Here is a 21,922-nt window from a genome sequence, read left to right as displayed (position 1 = left end):
TATTATTGTTATTATTATTATTATTATTATTATTATTACCTGTGTATGAATGCTGAAAAAGTACACGACGAATACAATAGAGATTACGACATAAGTATGTGATAGATAGATAGAGCTTTAAATTTAATGAAGACTGAATTCTTATTCAGATGTGACCATGGCAGTGATATTGTAGATTGAGTATTCCTTTGGTGATAATTGTGTAAATTTTAAGTGTTGCTACTCTCTTACTGCATTTTGTTTTCAGAGCATAACTTTTCGCTATTGCAAAACAAGCAATGTATTTTTCTTGTTGCTTTAAATCACCATTCAATGCTGGACATTGTGCTGTGCTCATGTTGCTTTGAAAGTAAATCATTATTTGACCGCAGTGCCACATTGAGCTTTTTTTACTTTGTGAGCGAGATGATATTCCAACATAAACAATGTAAGTTGTCGCAGCACACATTTCACTTATTACTGTTTGTATAGTAGGCATATCGATGGCCCGTCTTTGCAATACTCTAGTTCAGAGGTTAGATCCATCGATATGATATGTCTCAACACTCTCTGTCCCATCACTGTCACAGATAGGTTTATTTATCCTCAGTATTAAGAAGATTGTTAAATGTCTGTGTTCAGAACCATCACTGTCACAGATAGGTTTATTTATCCTCAGTATTAAGAAGATTGTTAAATGTCTGTGTTCAGAAACCATTTTGTGTTTGAACAAGTGGCATAATATACAAAATGCATGAATAATTTGGGATGGAATAGACATTATACATTTATGTATATTGAAAACACTCTCAGTATCAGAGTTTAGTTTAGCTATGTCCAGCAACTTTTCTAAAGTACTTAACCTGATTAATTCTTATGAAAAGAGTCAGAACGATTGGGGGGGGGGGGGGGGGGGGGGGGATGGGTTGTGAAAACAGGACATTTGTTCTTCGTATTTCCAATTACTTTTAATGCCTTTATTCGGTAATTGGAATTTAATTTGAAAACAAAGCATGACTCAGTGAAATAGAGGTAAAAAGTAATGATACTTATATCCAATTTTGGAGTATTATCTACAAAAGACGTCTAACTTCTACATCACGGCTCAAGACTGAAAGGTTATAGCTCAGCTGGTCACTGGTTCATATAAGGAAGTGAGTTTGAAGTATTATTACTGTGAATGATCGATAAGAAAGTACATCCAAGTACCTTGTTCTACTACTTTGTCGTTTTCTTCCATAGTACATCAACAGTCTTTTATCCACAGTGTAAACCTGTGGTAAATTCCAAAATTGACTTTATCAAGTGAATGTTCATAATAATAACCTTTTTTTTAAAGTTTGAATTTTAATATTATTTTGACAATCAGTCGGAGAATAATTCATAGCTAATATAAACATCAATAAGCATGAAGAATGGAAATGATAATGTGGATAAGAATATCCTAACATATTATGAGAACATAACATTACATTGTCTTAACTTTATCTCATCTCAATGATATCTTTGTATTATGTTGCACAAATTCACTCATGAGTTTTTAGAAATATAATAATTTTTTCCTACATAAATACTGATGCTGTAAGAATAGTAGGAGCAAAATAGATTTGGTGACGAAGGTTGACTGTATGGGTTATCGAGTGATGTCATTAATTTTGTAAAAATAATATTTTGGGATATGCTTGTATGTATCTCTTTTTTTTTGGACACATTTTCTTAAGTTTGATAGGTGACTTTAAGATATGCCTGAATGTTTTAATATTGAGTAAGTGATGGTATGAATGAGAGGATGTCTAGGTCGCTTGCTTGCTGCTACCCAATTTCCAAAGGTGCTTATTATATTTTTATTTTATTTCTATTTCATCCTCATTATCATCATCATCATCATCATCATTATCACCATCTCCACCACTTTTTATTCTAATACTAACACAAATAAAAGGAAAAACTCGTCTCAGCTGCTTTCATTTTCCCTTTATTTCTATTACCCAACTATTCTTAACCTTGTTGTACTAATCAACTCCTCTCTCTCTCTCTCTCTCTCTCTCTCTCTCTCTCTCTCTCTCTCTCTCTCTCTCTCTCTCTCTCCCTCTCTCTCTCTCTCTCTCTCTCTCTCTCTCTCTCTCTCTCTCTCTCTCTCTCTCTCTCTCGGCCCGTGCCAAGTTATTCAAACTATCTTCACACCATTTTATTTCCAAACACTACCAGATACCTCCTCTTCTGTGGTCTTATTACCTCCTCTTCTATGATCTTATTATCCTTTATTCATACATTTTCATCCAGTCATTTTATCATACGTCAATTCTTCCACCATTCCATTATGATTTGTATAGCCCATCACTCTATCCATATTTGCATTTTTAGTAATCAATACATTTTGTTCGGTCCATCCGACTTTTATTTATTCATTTCTAAATCATTCAATGTAATCAAGACCATATAATATGATTTCAATTTTCTCATTTCTCTCCAGCCTTTATTGATCTCTTTGATTCACTCATTCATTAATTCTTCCACTTTTCCATTCATTTATCCATCCATCCTTTCATCTATTCTCCCATCCATCTCAACTGTAAAACGTCCAAGATTCTGGGTTGTTTTTTTTCTTTCTATTACACTCCATTAATATTTTTGTGTATAGATTTATTTTAATAATACTATTTACAACAATACGTTCACAATTTTCAAATGCTTGATGCCTCTTTTTTTGTATACAAGTTTTCAATTCTTTTGTTCTGTTAATTTTTCCTTTAAAAATAAATATGTACAATGACTTCACTTACATTATTTATTCCCCACATTGTAATTAGACGTGAGAGGAAAGTGATTTGTCACCCACCACCCGTCTAAAAGAGACGATTTTCTTTTCTCAAATACAAAACTGCAATACCCAAGTAATGATAGCACATCCGTCTGTATTTACTATTGTTATTTCAGTTGTCTCATGTCATCTTTTAAATTTTTATTTTCATGCACTCGTCGCTTTACATAAGACATGATTTCCACACATGTTTTAAAAAAATGATTTTCAACAAATATATAAATGATTTATGATATTATTTAGATAAGGTTAAGATGTAGTAATACAGTTTTATTTTTGTAATATGTATAAAATATATGATTTGAAGGCTATGATGTAGTGATATAGCTATAGTTTTATTTATATACATATTAAAAAATGTGGCCGTGATTTGTAGTAGGCCATGGTTATTCATTTTATGCCATTATTGATAAAGTTTAGATTATTTTGTAAAAATAAGTTGGCCAGGTCCTTAAGCCTTATCAGTTTGCATCAAATCGTTTTTATTAAGTTCCTATACTCATTCTGAGTGTTCTCATAAAGTAAATAATATTACAGTCACTGATCTTGATGTGATCCTAATTAATAGGACGTATTTGATGTCCATACTCACTTTGTTATTGTGAACTATATTATTGTAAACTCGAAATTAAGAGTCGACAATATTATTTTCTCTTTTTTTCTTTTACTTTTTATTTTTAACTTCCTTTGATTACTTCAAATTGATTTTTTTAAAAACTGAATGCAAGAATATGACAAGGACTGAACTGAGTAAAAATGTTTTTTGTTGAATGATATTTATTGCATTGTTGTGTCAGATGTACTTAAATCTTTCCAATTTTCATATTTTTTCTGTTTATCGAAATAGCCTATTTTACTATACCATTTGTTTTAATTTCACGGTTGTGAAGTATTTTTTGTTTGACTTCAAACATGATGTTTTAATAACTGAGAATTAAATTTGGATAGTTTAATGTTGGAATACTTTGGTATGTAGTTGGTGATCGAAAAGATAGCATAATGGTATGAGGAGATTGAGCTATTGTCACTGATGTCATCATAGCATTCTTTCGTTGTAAGAGATTGAGCTATTGTCACTGTCATCATAGTATTCTTTCTTTGTAAGAGATTGAGCTATTGTCACTGATGTCATCATAGCATTCTTTCATTGTAAGAGATTGAGCTATTGTCACTGATGTCATCATAGTATTCTTTCCTTGTAAGAGATTGAGCTATTGTCACTGATGTCATCATGCGGGTGGTTGGATGGGAGTATCACCCTTGAATCATATACCTATGATGTTCGCACGGGTGTACGATCCGATAGTGATGTCGTTTCTTCTTCTCTTTACTAGCCTATCCTGCTTCTTTGGTTTGTGATTGTATTTTTGACAGGGGATATTTTTTTTTCTGTAAATCTTCTGCCTGTTTGTTCTTGGTTATTTATAATTTAGCTTATGATATCTTTAGGTTATGATTTTGATTTACATTTGTACTATTTTTGTTAGATTGCTTGTTTTTTTTGTTTCAGCGGTCTCTCATATAACCTCAATTGTGTTGGAAGAGACCTAAAGCAACAAACAAAAAAAAAAAAAAAAAAAAAAAACTGATGTCATCATAGTATTCTTTCCTTGTAAGAGATTGAGCTATTGTCACTGATGTCATCATAGCATTCTTTCATTGTAAGAGATTGGGCTATTGTCACTGATGTCATCATAGTATTCTTTCCTTGTAAGAGATTGAGCTATTGTCACTGTTGTCATCATAGCATTCTTTCCTTGTAAGAGATTGGGCTATTGTCACTGATGTCATCATAGCATTCTTTCCTTGTAAAAGATTGGGCTATTGTCACTGATGTCGTCATAGCATTCTTTCTTTGTAAGCAGGAAGTCCTGAAACAGATGTGGGTCCAAGCGATTTGGATTGTATTGAGGCATCTAGTTTCTTTGATAATGATTGGTGACTAACTCTCACAATCTGAATATATGGAATTCCTGTGTAAAACTGGAAATAAAACAAAACAAAATGAATAAATAAATAAATAAAAATATAAAACAGAAAACTGCTACTGTGTTGTCAAAATCCCAAACGATTTGGAATTGATATTGTATTATTTCTAGTCATTGAATATAATTGGTTCCAAATTCTCCATTCTTCGCCCTCATTGTATTTGCTGGAACACTTTTTGCCTTAAGTGTTAGTTTTCATGAAAAATATGGTATTGCAGTTCTAGCAGTTGAAGATGTCATACCTATTCACCCCCAATATTAATCTTGATGTCATGCCAGCTCTTAAAACCATATATTATTTTATAATAGAAGGATGACCGGTCTTGTGAATAGTCGATTAAGTATTATTCACTTTTTTAAATGTCATTTATTTTTATCGCAGTTCAATACTAAAAATCTACAAATATGGACAGTGCAATATTTTTTCTCTCTTATCTCATTCAGAAATCCAGATAAAGATTTGTGAAAATGAAAATTCTCTCAATAATTATGACCTTTTTTCTTTGTTTGTTTTGGGGGGGTTTTTTGTGTGTGTATTTGTTTTTGTTTTTATTTTTTTTTTCTTAATAGGCTCAATTTTGGTCCATATGTGTACATTTAAGTAATCACCTCAAAGTTGTCCATTTTTATGTTACCATGTTTTAGGGGCTAAAGACAAAAGTTGGAACATTTTACATTGCTGTCAGCTGATTTGTTTTTATTTAGTGCTGTTTTATTGCGTGATCCGAGTATAAAGAAATGATGAACTGTTTTATATGTTGGTATCCGCTTATGTTGTCTAAATATTTATATGAATTATAGAATAAGGGAGAAAATGAGTATAAGAATGAGAGAGAGAGAGAGAGAGAGAGAGAGAGAGAGAGACAGACAGACAGACAGACAGACAGACAGACAGAGAGGGAGAGAGAATCACAATGTAATAAGCATAAGCTAAATTTCAATGTCTCTTCATAAATAAATGCACGACAATTTATCTCTCAAACTTATGGGGTTACCCGATTCACCCCGTAGACCTTGCTGTTTAACGGGAGTGACGTGCAGTTTATTGTTCCATGTTTTTATTTTATAACAAGCTCTTGTCATCCATTGAGAAGTTGACATGACATTACTTTAATATTAGATAGGCTTGTCTCAGAGATAAATGTAAATCACTCAACGTAATATATAATATTTACAATATCAAATTTTTTTAGTAAAGCCGCTATTGTGAAACAATCGAAAAATAAAGTAATAAGTTTTTGGATGGGGTTTGCAGCTTCATTTTTTTTAAAATGATAAACAAGAAAGAAAGAAAGTGTGCTATTTCTTCAAAGGGAGATCTTTAGATCTTGAAAATAAACTTAAAGTTTGATGACATGAATTATATTTCATATGTTGTGTGAATATTAATACCGTTTAACATTGAATCTTATAAATAATGTTCAAATTATTTTGTTGGAATGGTAAATTACTTTAGTTAAGGGCTAAAATACAAGGCTAAAAATTGAATTTTTCTTAAGTACTCAATACAAATTTTGTGGAATATGTTTTTGTTTTTGAACTTTTTTATATATAAAAAAAACAAAAAACGTAACACTTTTTTTTGTCATTATACGATGAATTGAGCATAAAATTTAATGAACATTTGAAAGATTTTATGATTTAAACATTTTATTAGTCTAAATGTTGCCTCCGAGGGTGCAACCAAAACAAAAACAAAACAAAAGAGAAAGAACAAAATATGTTGAAACTCATGAATTTCAGGTATTAAAAAAAAATATTGGAAACCTGGTTTATTGCTGAGCGAAATAAATCGGTATATATAGTATGTTATATTACTATTTATAAAAGATTGACCACATATTATTATTATTATTATTATTATTATTATTATTATTATTATTATTATTATTATTATTATTATTATTATTATTATTATTATTATTACTATTTTCATCATCACCCCCATCACCATCATCATCATTAGAATCATTACAATTTTTTTTATTTTGCTAATGCTAGGAGTAGTTGGTCACATGTAAACTTAAATGGATAGGTATTGAAATCAATACACGTGATCATAAATATTTTTTATGCGTCCGCTCCGTGTCTTCGACTGCCATTTTATTATTTGTCTGTCATTCATTTGTCTATTTTATGTTATGTAAGTCATTCTTTTCTGTAATAAAACATTGCTGTTCAAACTTTTACATTTGCATATATTTTAAGTCTTTTTTTTGTTCCCTAGATTATTATTTTAGCATCTCTCTCTCTCTCTCTCTCTCTCTCTCTCTCTCTGGGTGGGGTTGCTGACCTCCCATAGTGGGCAGGGAGGTATTTACTTTGTCTTCTATCCCCTTTATCTATTTTCCAACTTGCTTTCTGTCTTTGTCTTGGGATGAGATTACTTTGTTTTGTCATGGCCCTGGCCGGATACCCTGGCTGAGAGGGAAACAGCCAAATGTATAGTTAGTTTTGGGAGATGATATTTTTTTCTTTGTAAGTCATCTCTCTGTTATGCACTGTATTATGTTATGTTACATGTTATAAGATATGATTTGTAAACATTTGAGTGTGTTCCTCTTAGTGGGAACCTGTGATAACATCAGGATGAGATATTTAGGTGATCTCAAACTAAGTACTTTGATAGTGTGCTTTTGGAATCTACATCTGTTTCCTATTTGAACTAATTCCCCTTTGTCTTACCATTTCTTAGGTGCTTTAATATACTCAGATATTATACCATCTGTGGGGATCTGACCTAGCGGGCAGGGAGTACTATGTCTTCTATCCTATATCTGTTTCCAAATGCTTCTGTCTTTGTCTTGGAATGAGTACTTGGTTTCGCTTGGCCGGAGCTAGGAGGGAAACAGTCAATGCATAGTTATGTTGGAGAGATCTCTCTGTTAATTTATTATTTTTATTTGATGTTAGTAGCATGAGTGTATTCTTGTTGGATTGGCTTGTGTCTGGATGAGATTTAGTGATTCAACTAAGTACACTGTGTGGCTTTTGATCTAATGATCCTATTTGTCTCAGTCCTTGTTACTTTTCTTGGTTTAATTGTAATGAAACTTTTTATATCATTCTTCTTTTTCTGCGCTGATTACTCAAGTTGCAAGCCCGTAACCCTAAACAAACTCATCCATCTTCTTTTTACTAGCCTGATATGACCTTATGTGTCGCAGCACCATATCCCCTCTATGAACGAACAATATCTCTCTTTTTTTCTCTCCCCCCTCTCTCTCTCTCTCCACGGTGAGTGGCATTCCTCTCATTGCCCAGTTATGTTGGATACTCCAGGGCGAGTGAATTGATTCTTCAGTCCACAGCCTTGCTAACTCTTCTAAGCCTATATTTCATTTATCCTATCTGATCTGTATCTGCCATATGCTCACCCCCAACGGATCACCTACCTTGTCATTGGTGAGGGGTGCTTGAGGCATATCAGAGGCAAAGGAGTAATTCCGGTTGACCATCACTAGACCATCCTGGGCCTATAAGCAAGTGCCTTGAACGGCCTGACATGATATGTGATGAAAGAAGATCCAACCCGTTGCCTGAATGGCCTCAGCCATCCGGGGCTATGGATCAGTCTAGTTCTCAATTTCAATGGCGGAGCAGTCGGCTGCTAGCCAAATACTATTGCGATTGTGTCCCCAGTGTCGTTGGGGCAGTTGAGAAATCAACGAACGTCCCAAGACTTTAGAGAGAAGGAGACAAAGAAAGAGAGAGGGAGTATGTGTGTGTGTGTGTGAGAGAGAGAGAGAGAGAGAGAGAGAGAGAGGAGAAATGTAAAAACAATGTTTGGATTAATTTTATTTCATTGTCATTTATTTTGTATAAAATTCACATATTATATACATTCTCTCTAAGATGAACAGAATTTATATAAATTATAACAAGGATATCCAAATTAACCACACGACTCCATGCAAAACATGAATAATTTATCATCAATACTTGAATCTTGTATACTTAAAACTTGTATAAAATAAATTCGTCCTCATTTCCATTCATGAATATGGTAAAAAATGATTTGCAACCATATAATAATGATGATAATAATAATAATAATAATAATAATAATAATAATAATAATAATAATAATGTAATTAATGATATGATAAAAATAATAATAATAATAATAATAATAATAATAGATGATGATGATCATGATGATAATTTTTTCCAAGTATTTTAGTACATAACAATGGATGTCAACCTCACTAGTTTGGATTTCACGTTTGGTATTTACAACTTGTTTTAGATAATTTACCGATGCTTGTGACACTTTCAGGGCAAATCAGCTTAATTAAAATATGGAAAAGGATGAGACAATAGAAGATTATTGAGTTAAAGGACAGAACCCAATCAAAACAGAGGCAACACGGATTAGTTCATAAAATAGAAGAAAAGCCTATGAGCACTCACATTTAAATTAAGTACATAATCTGGGACCAGTCCATTTCTTATCCTGACACTGGAATAGGATCTTGCCTTTGGAGACTCAAATCTTTACACTATTGCACAAATTTCTAACAATGACTGGAACAGAGAGAAGAGTTACATGAAACATTATCTACTATCAAGAAAATTGGAGAGTGGTCTTCACTAATCACAGCACATCTCTAAAGAAAAAAAAAGGCTAAAACTGTTGGGTTTGTTTTTTTTTGTTTTTTTGAAATGTGCATTTTACCTTTAGTTTGTTTTGTTTTTTTAAGGGGTTTTACGGCGCTTGCGACACATGCAAGTCATTTCAGCAACAGTAAAAAGGCAGAAAATGGGAAAGTAAAAAATTTATAGATTTACAAATTGAAAGCACATAATAAGTAAGACAATAGGGAATTGGTACAAATTGGGATCAAGTGTAGGTTCCAAGAGCACACTATCACTGTACTAAGTTTGAGATCATTTAAAAGTCTCATCCAGGCATAAGCACAGAGTCCTACTAAGAGGAATACACTCAAATGTTTACAAACCATTATATATTAAAATAAAATCAATGTAACACTACATAACAATGAGAAAAAAATGTGACCCATCTTCTCAAAAGCGGTATTAGGTGGGCTAACTAGATGCTAAAAATGGAATTTATAGCCACAAATATGAAATATTTGAATTTGAGTTACTTTCTATTTGTTGTGGTAGAGGATAAATACAATTTCTGGCATTGCAAAAAAATTCCAAGTTTGCCTTTTTCCTTATTTTATTCCTATATTCACATCTCAGGGTCCGACATAATACTGTTTTGAGACGGTGGGTCACATGTCATTTCCCAAAACTATAACTTTACAATTCACTGTTTCCCTACTAGCTAAGGACTCCGACCAGGGCCAGGACAAAACTAAGTAATCTCATTCCAAGACAAAGACAGAAAGTAAGTTGGAAAACAGAATTAAGGGGATAGAAGACACAGTAAGTACCTCCCTGGCCACTATGGGAGGAAAAAAGACACCACCCAAACTTTTTAGTTCCATCTATCTGGATTTTTCTATAAGACTACCAGAAGTGCCCCTTCAATTTTGTTATTTAGTCTAGACTGAAGGCAGAGGCAGAGTACACTATAGGAAGATTAATTACAAGGAAAAAAAATCTTTCACAATAAAAAGCCCATCCATCTGTTTTCCTCCCTTCCAGCCAGAGACCCAAGGAAACAATAGTTATCGAGTCTTAGCCTCACTCTAGAACAAGCGTATAACTAATTTACAAAAAGGGACAAATTACATGGGTATATAGAAGAGAAAAAAAACACAGGTGGACAAAAATAAAACCCACTGGCTTTGATGTTGTTTTTGTTTGTCTTTAAGGGTTTTACGGCGCTTGCAACACATTTAGGTTATATCAACGCCAGTAAAAAGTAAGAAAATGGGATAGTAAAAAGTTCTGGAATTACAATTAAAGCACCCAAGAGAAAGTAAGACAAAGGGGAACTGGGAACAAATAGGGATCCGATGTAGATTCCAAGAGCATACCACCAATGCACTTAGTTTGAAATCACCTACAAGTCTCATCCGGACACAAGCACAAAATCCAACAAAGAGGAATACACTCAAATGCTTACATTATACATTCAAAATAACAAATGTAATAATACATAACAGAGAGATGATTTACAAGGAAAAAAATATCATCTCCCAAAACAATAACTATGCATTTGACTGTTTCCCTCCCAGCCAGGACTCTGGCCAGGGCCAGGACAAAACCAAGTAATCTCATTCCAAGACAAAGACAGAAAGCATGTTGGAAAACAGATATAGGGGTATAGAAGATACAGTATGTACCTCCCTGCCCACAATGGGAGGTCAGGAACCCCACTCAGTGACTTTGATGATGATGATGATGATGGTGGTGGTGGTAATGGTGGTTTTGATGATGATGGTAATGGTGATGATGATGTTTGTTTTGTTTTTAAGTGTTTTACGGCGCTTGCAACACATTACACATAAATATCAGCTCCCAAAACTAACTAAACATTTGACTGTTTCCCTCCCAGCCAGGGCATGGACAAAACCAAGTAATCTCATTCCAAGACAAAGATAGAAAGCATGTTTGAAAACAGATAAGAGGGGGATAGAAGACACAGTAAGTGCCTCCCTGCCCACTATGGGAGGTAAGGAACCCCACCCAGGGTGATGATTATGATGATGATGATGAGGCGGCATGTTGAATGGCCTGGCCAGTCAACAAATTTTACAGGCAGTGTTCAATTCTACTATAACTAACAAGACATTACATATTTCTCACTGCAGTTGCAACGTAGATTGGAGCTCCCATCAAGCCCAATTAGCATCAATGATCCAATTGTCATTGATAAACACAGTAAGGTCTCCAATCATAATCATATTTGTAATGGCATTGAGATTTGAAAGAAATTCAGTCTCACTATTAGATGGTTGATTATCTTTGCGATGGTCTACTTAATAAATGCATATGAAATCTACAAATTATATATTATTAAAATTTATTAGAAAGACTGAAACAACATGTAGATAGAGATTATGGTACTCGCTACAAAATATACGGAATTGAAAAATAAATATTTGACGAATGAATAAATAAACTAAAAGTAAAATATCTTGAAAATAAAACAATAATAAAATATTTAAGTTAAATAATTAAATATACAAATGAATAGATAACCAATAATTAAATAAATAAACAAATAAACAAATAAATAAAAATATTTTCAAAAATAAATAAATTAACGAATAATTAGATAAATAAAATAGACAACTTTCACATTTGAATGACTCAATAACACAGCCATTTAGAGGAGATGGATGATAACTAAACAGAATGAATGAAATCCATAATGTGAAAAAGATGAATGTCTAAGAACATTTGCTGGAAATGGTCAGTAATTTATAAGATCTTGAATATATGAATAGGAAAAAAATAAATAAATTAACGAATAATTAGATAAATAAAATAGACAACTTTCACATTTGAATGACTCAATAACACAGCCATTTAGAGGAGATGGATGATAACTAAACAGAATGAATGAAATCCATAATGTGAAAAAGATGAATGTCTAAGAACATTTGCTGGAAATGGTCAGTAATTTATGAGATCTTGAATATATGAATAGGAAAAAAATAATAAATGACTCATCTTGTACGGGTACGTTGGGTCAAGTAGCATTGGGCATTATCAATAACTGAATAGATTACAGTGACACTAAACAAGTGTATCATGTCTTGTAAAGCACTTAATCCACAGTTCTCTCTTTGACTTAGGTATGCAAACGTTCCAAGCCAGAGGTAGCTACGGACATTGCGAGACTGGTTACACATGACATGCACTTTAAAAGCTCTTGTGCTCATTTTTATTAGCTCAACATTTGTAAATTAGCGGAAATATAGTTTAAAGCACAACATGAAAGTTCTTTGTGTGTCTGTTGTTGGAATGAGGCAACTGCTTTCCCAAAAAAATGCACTCTGCTGGATGGCTGATGACAAAAGACAAAGACCCTTAGAAACCCGGAGAAGATCCATGGATAAAGAGCTTAAAGAGGCTGGCCTAAACTGGAATAACATTGAAGTGATGTCCATGCATCTGACAGAAAGAAATGTAGGTAGTTCTTGGTAGATGCTTTATGCACCCTATGGCTCGATGAGGATTAGATGTGTTTGTGTGAGTGTGTGTGTTTTGTGAGGGAGATTTAAAAATTATATTTCTCTGGTTTTTTTTTTTTTTGTTTGACATTAACAATTCTTTCGATTGTTATCCTACATTAAAGCCAGTTCCAAAATTGTTTTTTCTTTCACCAAATTTTAACGTTGGTTGTAGCAAGTACCATATTCCCTAAATCATCTCTATCATACTGAGTCATAATTCAAGCCCATCAATTGGCAGGTCTGTAATAATAAATATATCAATATAAAATAGCTGCATGTGATGTGTATAAAAACTTTTTTTCTTATATAAATCTACAAATCCATGTAAATAATAAATCAATGTCATTATTATAAGACATTTTAATCAAGTTAACAAATGATATTCAAATTCAATTAAGTGACATCTAAGTATTTCATAAGTCGCATTATAATATGTCACAATATCGAAAAGGAATTCAGGCAATGAATAGTAAATTTTAATGTTTAAACTCACGACAGACATAACATGATGAGTTTCAGTAAACTCTGACAGTGTAAAACGAATACATTTGTATATAAAGATATTGAACACTGCAATGTTGTCTGATTTGTCTACTAACAAAAAAATTACCTTTATATCTATTTAAAAAAAAACAAAACCTGATCAACAATCCACACCACCTGTTGATAACACAGAATCTTATTTCATGAGTCTATCTGGTGTGCATCAATGAAATATTTCCTCCTGGTCCAGGTAAATTGATCCTGAATGAATTATAAACACAACATTGATAATGACACCTTTACGCTCTCTTAGGTTTTAAAGAATTAAAATAGACATCGTATACACATTCAAACAGTTGACGTGCGGTAAATAACAATTATAGTCCTTTCATTTCCATTTGAAATAAAAAACGATTTGCTTTTGTTGCTTTTTTGGGGGTTTTTTGCTGGTCATCTAGTCCTGTTTATCACTAATACATTTTGGATCAGCTCTATGTAAAGTTTTGAATGGCTTTAGCAAATTGCAGTCCAGATTGCAACACACACACAAAAATCAAGGATCTAGATAAACTATGCAACACATGCACATAGTAATACTCACAGGGGTCAAGTAATAGATGTGACCAATTGTCTCCAATCAGTGTTATTTCAATTCAAACTAGACACCAAAAAGTAAATTCGAAATGAAAGTGATCAGGAATAGAGTTTTTTTTGTTTTTTTTTTCGTTTTTAAGAAAAAATTTCCAGAGTCCTTAATAACTCTTTAATATCAACTTATTTCAAGTAAAATATTTGTGACTTTCAAGTCAGTTTTCATTCTGACATAATACCAATTGGAGGCAGTGGGTCATATTTTTGCAGCCCTGGGAGCCACCCCTTGGTTACAAACACATTTGGGGGGGGCGGGGCATAGGGCATTTGGGCTTTGTCTGAATGTTACAATCTAAATCTATGGATACAAACTTTCTTCTCATTCTCTTGTGTTGTGAACAACAATGAATTCACCGGAATGCTGAAAAGTGGCTTGGACATCGCCAATTATGGCGGAGCAGCTTTTGCTGAGTGCTTGGACAGACATGGGGGTTAAGTACCTGCTGCTACTACTACTACTACAACTAATACTGCTAACAATACTACTACTACTATTACTCAACCTAGGAATGATAATTGGTCATAATTTCACTTGTGTATATCATCAATAGGTAGCAGCATAAATAATTGTCCTTTAATTTCCCAAGCTGAAGACTATATCATTATCATCATACATTAACAACAGTAAACTTCAAGTAGGGGTACAGAAAATGAGATGACCACACACCAGTGGAGACCCCTAATGTGAAGCTCGTCTGGTGTTTTAGCGCCTTATCACAAGACTGAAGTATGAATACTGTTTTGTTGACTAGCTCATGAAGTTTATCCAACAGAGACAGCTCCAGTGAATTTTCATATTACATAGAATGATAATTCTGTTTCCAAGTCATTTTTAAGTGAGCGAATGTAAGAGAATCATCGGGTGATTGGAGATTACAGAATCTACATTGCAGTCTTGTGAGTGAATGTTTGTTGTAATCATTAGAGTGGTCACATTCTATGGATCAACATTGTCATACTGGCTTCTAACATCTGCCTTGTCGTCATTGGGGTCCATGCAATCCAGGTGACTCATGGTGTCGCCATCACCAACTTCGCCATCATCATCACCTGTATGCGTTGTTGCTGCTGCGGTGGCATCTGAAGATGATGATGATGATGAGTTGTTGCTGCCGTTGGACTGGGTTGAGTATCGAACAGAGTCGCTAGGAAGTTCGGCTTTGACTAACTTTTTCAAAATGGCCACCCACCTGTAGTGATAGAGAATGAGAGATATTTATGTCTTGTTGTGCTACATGAATTTGAAACTTGGAGAAAAAAATATATTCATAAACTACAGTGCAACATTTTTTTTCAGAACCTTTTTTAATGTTCAAGCCATGTTTCAGTTAGGCATACAATGACAATATTTCATGTTAACCTTTAAAATCTTAAAAAGTTCAATAATTTTATTAATGCAAGGAGTGTAAAATAATACAAAATGACCTCCAAGTAACGTCAAGCAAACCATTCAACTTCATGCATACATGGTTTTCTAATTTTCATCAAGATTAGTAACCCCTATGATGTCCATAAATATTGGGTTAAACTATCCAATGAAAGTACTTTATTTTGGCAAGCCACAAAACCAGTTACGTCAATTTTTCACCTCCTGCACAGTTGGGTTTTCTCCAATTGAACAGTTATGAGTGAGGCCATCAAGATGTGCGGCTATGTGGTCTAATGGTCTGACACCAGAAGGTCCTGCTCTGAGCAGCATACAGATGAGTCCTTGGAAAAAGCTCTTTCCTCACATTCTCTCACTATACTCAGGTGTTAAATGAGTACCTGACCATTGACAGAATTGACTCTGTCAGACAAAAAAAAAGAAAAAAAGTGCGTCTAATCCTACACATTAAGTGTTGCTGTTGGCTAGGGACCCATTGTATCGCACTTTGAGCATGTTTAGCTATAGAAATGCTCAAGTTTTAAAAAGTTTTTAAGATAAATAAAATAACAGAAGAAAAAATAATTTTGGCAGCAACCGTCGTGATATCGTTTGTACCTTGCAGTTTTCTTCTCATTATCAGACTGGTACAAAAAAGACTTCTTTTTGTGCCTTAGACAAAATGCTTTGCGCTGTGGCTGAGTTTCTACGGTGTAGCCTGGGAGAGGAAGGACAGACACTGTGTTCACATCCTACAAGGGTAAAAAGATAGGAGACAATGTTAAGCTGACATCAATGCGTAGTTGTCTGGATCTGACAAAAGTAAAAGTACTGTACGAAAACTGAGAGGGGATGGGGGGGGGGGGGTGAGGAGGGTGAGGAGGCTGAATGGCATAGGCTGTGACTTTGGAGACATTCAAGGCCCATTTCAGGCACTTTCATATTCTTACTTGGGCAAGATTTTTAACCCCCAATTTGCTCACTTGGACAACATGGATGATCCCTGTTGACATCAGACATTTGTTTAACAGATTATCTACATTTAATTGTGAAATGCCAAGGCGACAGCATCAGTTGAAGATGCAACGATCAAAATAAGTAAAAAGGAATGCCCAGCCTCAAACCCTTATTCCACCTATGCTAATAACAAATGTTAAAACGACGACTTTCTCCAAGTTTTGGAATGAAGCTGTAAAATTTACTTTGTTCTCATTTTTGTCAAACACTTTTCAGACCTCAGACCTCTGTCTTTCTGGACTGCAATATTAAAAATTGCTTTTCTTTTTCATTGGCTGAAGAATAGTTTAAAATAAATAAAAATAATTATCAACAATTACATAGTTCATTTCTGTAGTTTCACCATGCTAAATACCCTTTACAATACAACAGGACATATGACATGAAATTTCCATTTCATACAAGTTGCCTGTTAGGCATCCTTTTTTAGAAGCACTCATTATTTTCCTTTCATAACAGCCAGGTACTCGTTCACACCTGCATCAAGTGGGTCAATGAGTGTGAAGTGCCAAAATTATTACAAGAAATTTTGTCTATTCTTCTCAATACAGGTGCAATAATTTAACTAAAACTACAATCTCACCATTTAAGTGTTAAAGCTAAAGCCATTTGCATTTTACACATTGCCAATTTCATTGTTTTTCTCCCTTTACAAAATATTTAAAGGGTTTTTATACGTCGTTTACTTATTTTCATGTCCGATAATCCAAATTGTTATGGTTTTATTGTTACAAACATTATAAGATTTGATCATTAAAGATAAAAAATGTTGTGACATGATTATTTTTTATAGCCCCTATATGTTTATTGGTTTTAAACAATCACAACTAATAATTCAACTTATTATACAATTTTAATGTATCTATTTATGTCCCTGTTACGTGTAACACATTTTTCATTGTATTTCTATAATATATACATTTACTTGCATATATGTATAGACCTGTTGCTGATATTTGTATGTCATGTTTTCATGTTTCTTTTTATTCTCGAGATTTTATTGTAAAGCACGACATAGAACCTTCCAACAGGAACAAATGCTATATAAGCCCAATTTATTATTGTTATTATTATTATTATTATTATTATTATTATTATTATTATTATTATTATTATTATTATTATTATTATTATTATTATTATTATTATTATTATAATTACAACAATGTTAAAATGAGCCCATAATTGCGTCTGGCTATCAGACCTGCAAATATGTTCACGTCGGGTTCATGGATTAAACCGTCTTATTTTATTTTGAGATGAATCAATTATATGCATTTGTCATTATTTTTCAAACACAAGAGTCAAGGCCGAGAACGTGTCACATACCTCATGGGCTCTGAATGTGTAAAGGACGAAGTCTGAATGTGCCGTGACCCATAGTCTCTGCCAGGTTTTACCATTATCCTCACTACATTGTAGGTAGCTGGAGATGAGGCCTGGGTCACTCGCCTTGATCTGGAAATGGAAATAAAATGAAGAATTAAAGAACAAGATCACCTATCTATTTCACTAAATTGTTTTTCTGGTTTGTTTTGTTTTGGTTTTTTGTTTGTTTGTTTTTTTTTGTTTTGTTTTGTTTTTTGTTTTTTAATGAAGTGTTTACTTGGATACCTTTGGACAACATGGGTGATTCCTGTTGACATCAGACTTTTGTTTGATGGATTATCTATATTCCTTCATGGAATGCCTAAGTGATGGGATCTAATGGTGCCGATGAGAAAGGGCGCATTATGGGTAATGTGACCAAAATAATTCATTCTAAGTAGTTATTTTGACCATTTGTGACCCATCATATCCAATCGGTATTAGGTCAAGGTGAACCAGTGGCAAGAAAAAAAAATTAAATTAAAATCAAAATGATTAAAAATGTGAGATTTTAGTTTTTGTCACTTTAAAACTTTACTTATGCCCAACACAATGAACACTATAATGACCACAACTCACAAGGGAGAATATTTCAAAGGGCTCAGTGATCTCTATAAGGAAATAATATTCGAAAATCTTACAACTCAAAGCAAATAATTAGCCACAACACTGAGATAACAGTTCCATGCCAGGAGGGGGGGGCATTGTGATTATTACTGAGTCACTGATCACGGGACAGAATCAAACAACAAATGCATTCATTCAATACCAAATGTTTTTCCTTTCATTTTTCTTTGTGAACTTTATTGAAATATTTTGTTCAAATAATCTATGGCCAATTTAGTCACATTTCCCAAATAACCCTGGAATTATATGGGTTAAACTCAAATTGTTATTTGGGCAATATCGCTTACTTTTATTTACTTATTGTGCGGCTATGTGGTCTTGTGGTATGACACTCGCTTTCGGATCGGAAGGTCCTGGGTTCGAGCATTGCTCCGCACATAGTTGAGTCCTTGGAATAGGCTCTTTACTCACATTCTCTCACCATACCGTGTAAAATGAGTACCTGGCCGTTAACAACGTTGTCTCTGTCGGAAATAAATGTAATATCACCTAACAGGCGTCATGTCTCGTCCTACATGTTAAGTGTTGCTGTTGGTCAGAGACCCCCTGTAAAGCGCTTTGAGCATGTTTAGTGGATATTGCGCTATATAAAAGCTCAACTTTTTAAAAAATATCATAATAATATTATCATGTATTTATATAGCGCCTAATTCTAATTAAGAATTGCTCACTGGCGCTTTACATCAACACATCATGTATCATACACAAATATAGAACTGACATGTTACAAACCACATAAATATTTAAATGAGAGGTAATCACAATACAACAATATCAGTGCAAGGACAAAGGAAAAAGATTGAATAATGTAGAAGTTAGAAGTCATCAGTATATCTGCAACTCCCATAGCTTGCTTAAAAGAAAAACAAAGGCTCCATAACATGAGGCCAGTGAAACCAAGAATAAGGCCTCAAACTTACCTTAATACTAGAACCTTTTTTCTTGGGACTGTTTTCACTGGGCAGGGACTTTCCAGGCGAATCAGGGGATGAGTCACACACTCTGTTGACGATGACATCATAGCAGTAGGAACACACTCGTTCTATCTTGCCCTGTTTGTACTTTAGAGGCGCTTTGGTGCAACATGACTTGCACACCAACTGGTAAGGAAATGATTGGATTTGGAGAGAGAGAGAGAGAGATAGATGAATTCTTTAGTTAAAGATTGTTATTAAACGTGATAAAAAAGGGGAGATAGATAGATAAATAGACAGATAGATAGATAGATAGATAGATAGATAGATAGATAGATAGATAGATAGATAGATAGATAGATAGATAGATAGATAGAATAGATAAAATAATAGATAAATTATAAGATAATAGATAGAAGATAGATTAGATAGATAGATAGATAGATAGATAGATAGATAGATAGATAGATAGATAGATAGATAGATAGATAGATAGATAGATAGATAGATAGATAGATAGATATGATTGAGGGGAGTTAAAAATAACTGGATAGATAGATAGATAGACAAATAGATAGATAGACAAACAGATTGAAAGTGTGCAGACAGAAGAGAGAAGCAGAAGAAGAGAGAGACAGAAGATAGATAAATAGATAGAAGTAGATAGATAGATAGATAGTAGATGTAGATGATGATGAGAAGACGAAGATAGAAGAGAAGAGAAGAGAGAAAGATGAGAGTGAGGTGAGAGAGAGAGAGAGAGAGAGAGAGAGAGAGAGAGAGAGAGAGAGAGAGAGAGAGAGAGAGAGAGAGAGAGAGAGAGTCAAAGATTGGCATATTGTTTCAAATCACATTTCAAGAGCAAATGAGCTTGTAAAAAAACTTTTCCAGTCAAATCACAATCAAGAAAAAGAGATTAACTCCTCCCTTTCTAAATTACCTTTCCACAAGAGCGGCAATGATGTCGTCGTCTCATCATGTTAAAGCTGGTCCCACACAACATACACATGGTGGCTGCGTCATCTGGAATCCACACTGGAGCTGTTTCTCCCAAACAACTGTCAGGGACCTGGTAAATAGGATGATGATGATGACAATGATGATGATGATGAGGAGGAGGAGGAGGAGGAGGAGGAAGATGATGATTATGATGACGATGACGATGATGATGAGGAGGAGGAGGAGGAGGAAGAGGAGGAGGAAGATGATGATGATGATGATGATGATGATGATGATGATGATGATGATGGTGAAGATGAGGAGGAGGAGGAAGATGATGATGATGATGATGATGATGATGATGATGATGACGATTCCCATCCACTCTCTTCAATACCAGCATTCAGTTGAACTCAAATTGTACAATCTAGATTTTCAAATCAATTTAAACATCATGTCCACTTTCAGATAATAAAATAAAATTGGTCCTTCACATTAGACTCTTGGAGCTGGAGTTTATCCCAGTTTCTATAGTGTGAAACAGACTCTAGCAAGTGCTTGTTTTCCTTTGGATAGGATGCTAGACTACCGCAAAGTACTTTCTGCCATTTATGACAGAACAAGCTACCCAATCACTGCTGGATGAACTTGGGGGGAGAGGGGGGGGGGGGGGGGTTGTCAGAAAAAATCTCCACTCAAGGATCGATCTCAGTCCCTTTGTGTGTGAAGCAAGTGCCCTATCAACTGAGCTATTGGGACCCCTAACTTTCACATAATACTGGATTGAAATGGTTGGTAACATAAAATGCTGAGAGTTTGGTAATAAAATTGTGGGTATGTTTTAAAAACATGCAATATTCGTTTTTATTCATTTGCCTACCATATTCTCGTAAGGGTAGTCTAAATTGTCTTGTTTGATAGATCGCTTCTTGATCTTGTATGTTTCTATAACACCCTTGATTTTCTGGCAATAGAAAAACAATTTATACTGCATAAAGCATAGAACTCACTGAACATGGCAGACAAAGGCTTTATAATTATATACATGTTTAGTTTTCCGTCGCTGTAGGGTAAATTCATACTTACAATGAAGATATCTGATAAAATGTGACGTGCAACTGGCACATGAAGACACATTTGCACACTTCGATTCTTGAGAAAAATAAATATTTTTCAGAAATGACAATTACAAAAAAAAACACCAAAAAATCATCAGTTTTTAAATAGGAAATTTCACCTTTAACCCATTCTAAATTGATATTTCTAAAAATCTATTTAGGGCCAAAATTGAATAAACAAATGACATTTTTTCCTCCATGCTTTTAAATTACAGTGGAATCTGCATAAAGTCAACATTCTTAACTCACTCAACCCTAACACCGACTATATCCGTAGTATACTATTTATTACATTTTTCTGAGACAAATTATAGGCATAGTATCAAAGCTAATGTTTTTTAGTTTTTGCATGTTAATGATAGTTGAATAAAACTATATATGTACATGCTCATTATTTAATACATTTTTTCCAATTTCGAAAAGTAGCAAAGATCTCTAGGATTGAGTGAGTTAAAGTCAACTTCTGCTTCAATTCAACACCCAAATGTTCTGTTTTTAGAACATCTAAGAGTGTCCCATTGATAATGGATAAAGTCAACCTTGCTTTAA

The 21,922-nt window shown here is 33.8% G+C and overlaps 1 protein-coding gene and 1 long non-coding RNA gene across 5 annotated transcripts in view; one reads left to right on the top strand and one right to left on the bottom strand.

Moving 5' to 3' along the window:
• On the top strand, positions 1 to 2,061 carry LOC144974866 (uncharacterized). The gene is made up of 2 exons (XR_013645826.1): positions 1 to 573; positions 643 to 2,061. It is a non-coding gene; the product is annotated as an uncharacterized LOC144974866 (long non-coding RNA).
• A 10,894-nt stretch (positions 2,062 to 12,955) lies between these two features.
• Positions 12,956 to 21,922, bottom strand: part of LOC144974860 (FYVE, RhoGEF and PH domain-containing protein 2-like) — a 69,615-nt gene continuing 60,648 nt past the window's right edge. For all 4 annotated transcript variants that reach the window (XM_078918233.1, XM_078918230.1, XM_078918231.1 and 1 more), the window contains exons 13-18: positions 21,136 to 21,219; positions 20,257 to 20,385; positions 19,323 to 19,502; positions 17,737 to 17,865; positions 16,009 to 16,142; positions 12,956 to 15,214 (exon numbers count right to left, since the gene is read on the bottom strand). In XM_078918233.1, coding sequence (XP_078774359.1) covers positions 14,962 to 15,214; positions 16,009 to 16,142; positions 17,737 to 17,865; positions 19,323 to 19,502; positions 20,257 to 20,385; positions 21,136 to 21,219 — 909 coding nt within the window. In that variant the 3' untranslated portion in view covers positions 12,956 to 14,961. The remainder of the gene's footprint in view (positions 15,215 to 16,008; positions 16,143 to 17,736; positions 17,866 to 19,322; positions 19,503 to 20,256; positions 20,386 to 21,135; positions 21,220 to 21,922) is intronic.

This window comes from Berghia stephanieae, chromosome 6, assembly GCF_034508935.2.
Source record: "Berghia stephanieae isolate SIO BIC M18660-M18661 chromosome 6, UCSD_Bste_1.3, whole genome shotgun sequence".
NCBI classification, from domain to species: Eukaryota; Metazoa; Mollusca; class Gastropoda; order Nudibranchia; family Aeolidiidae; genus Berghia; species Berghia stephanieae.
The sequence above is the reverse complement of the archived record's forward strand: the minus strand, read 5'-3'. Positions and strand labels throughout refer to the sequence as shown.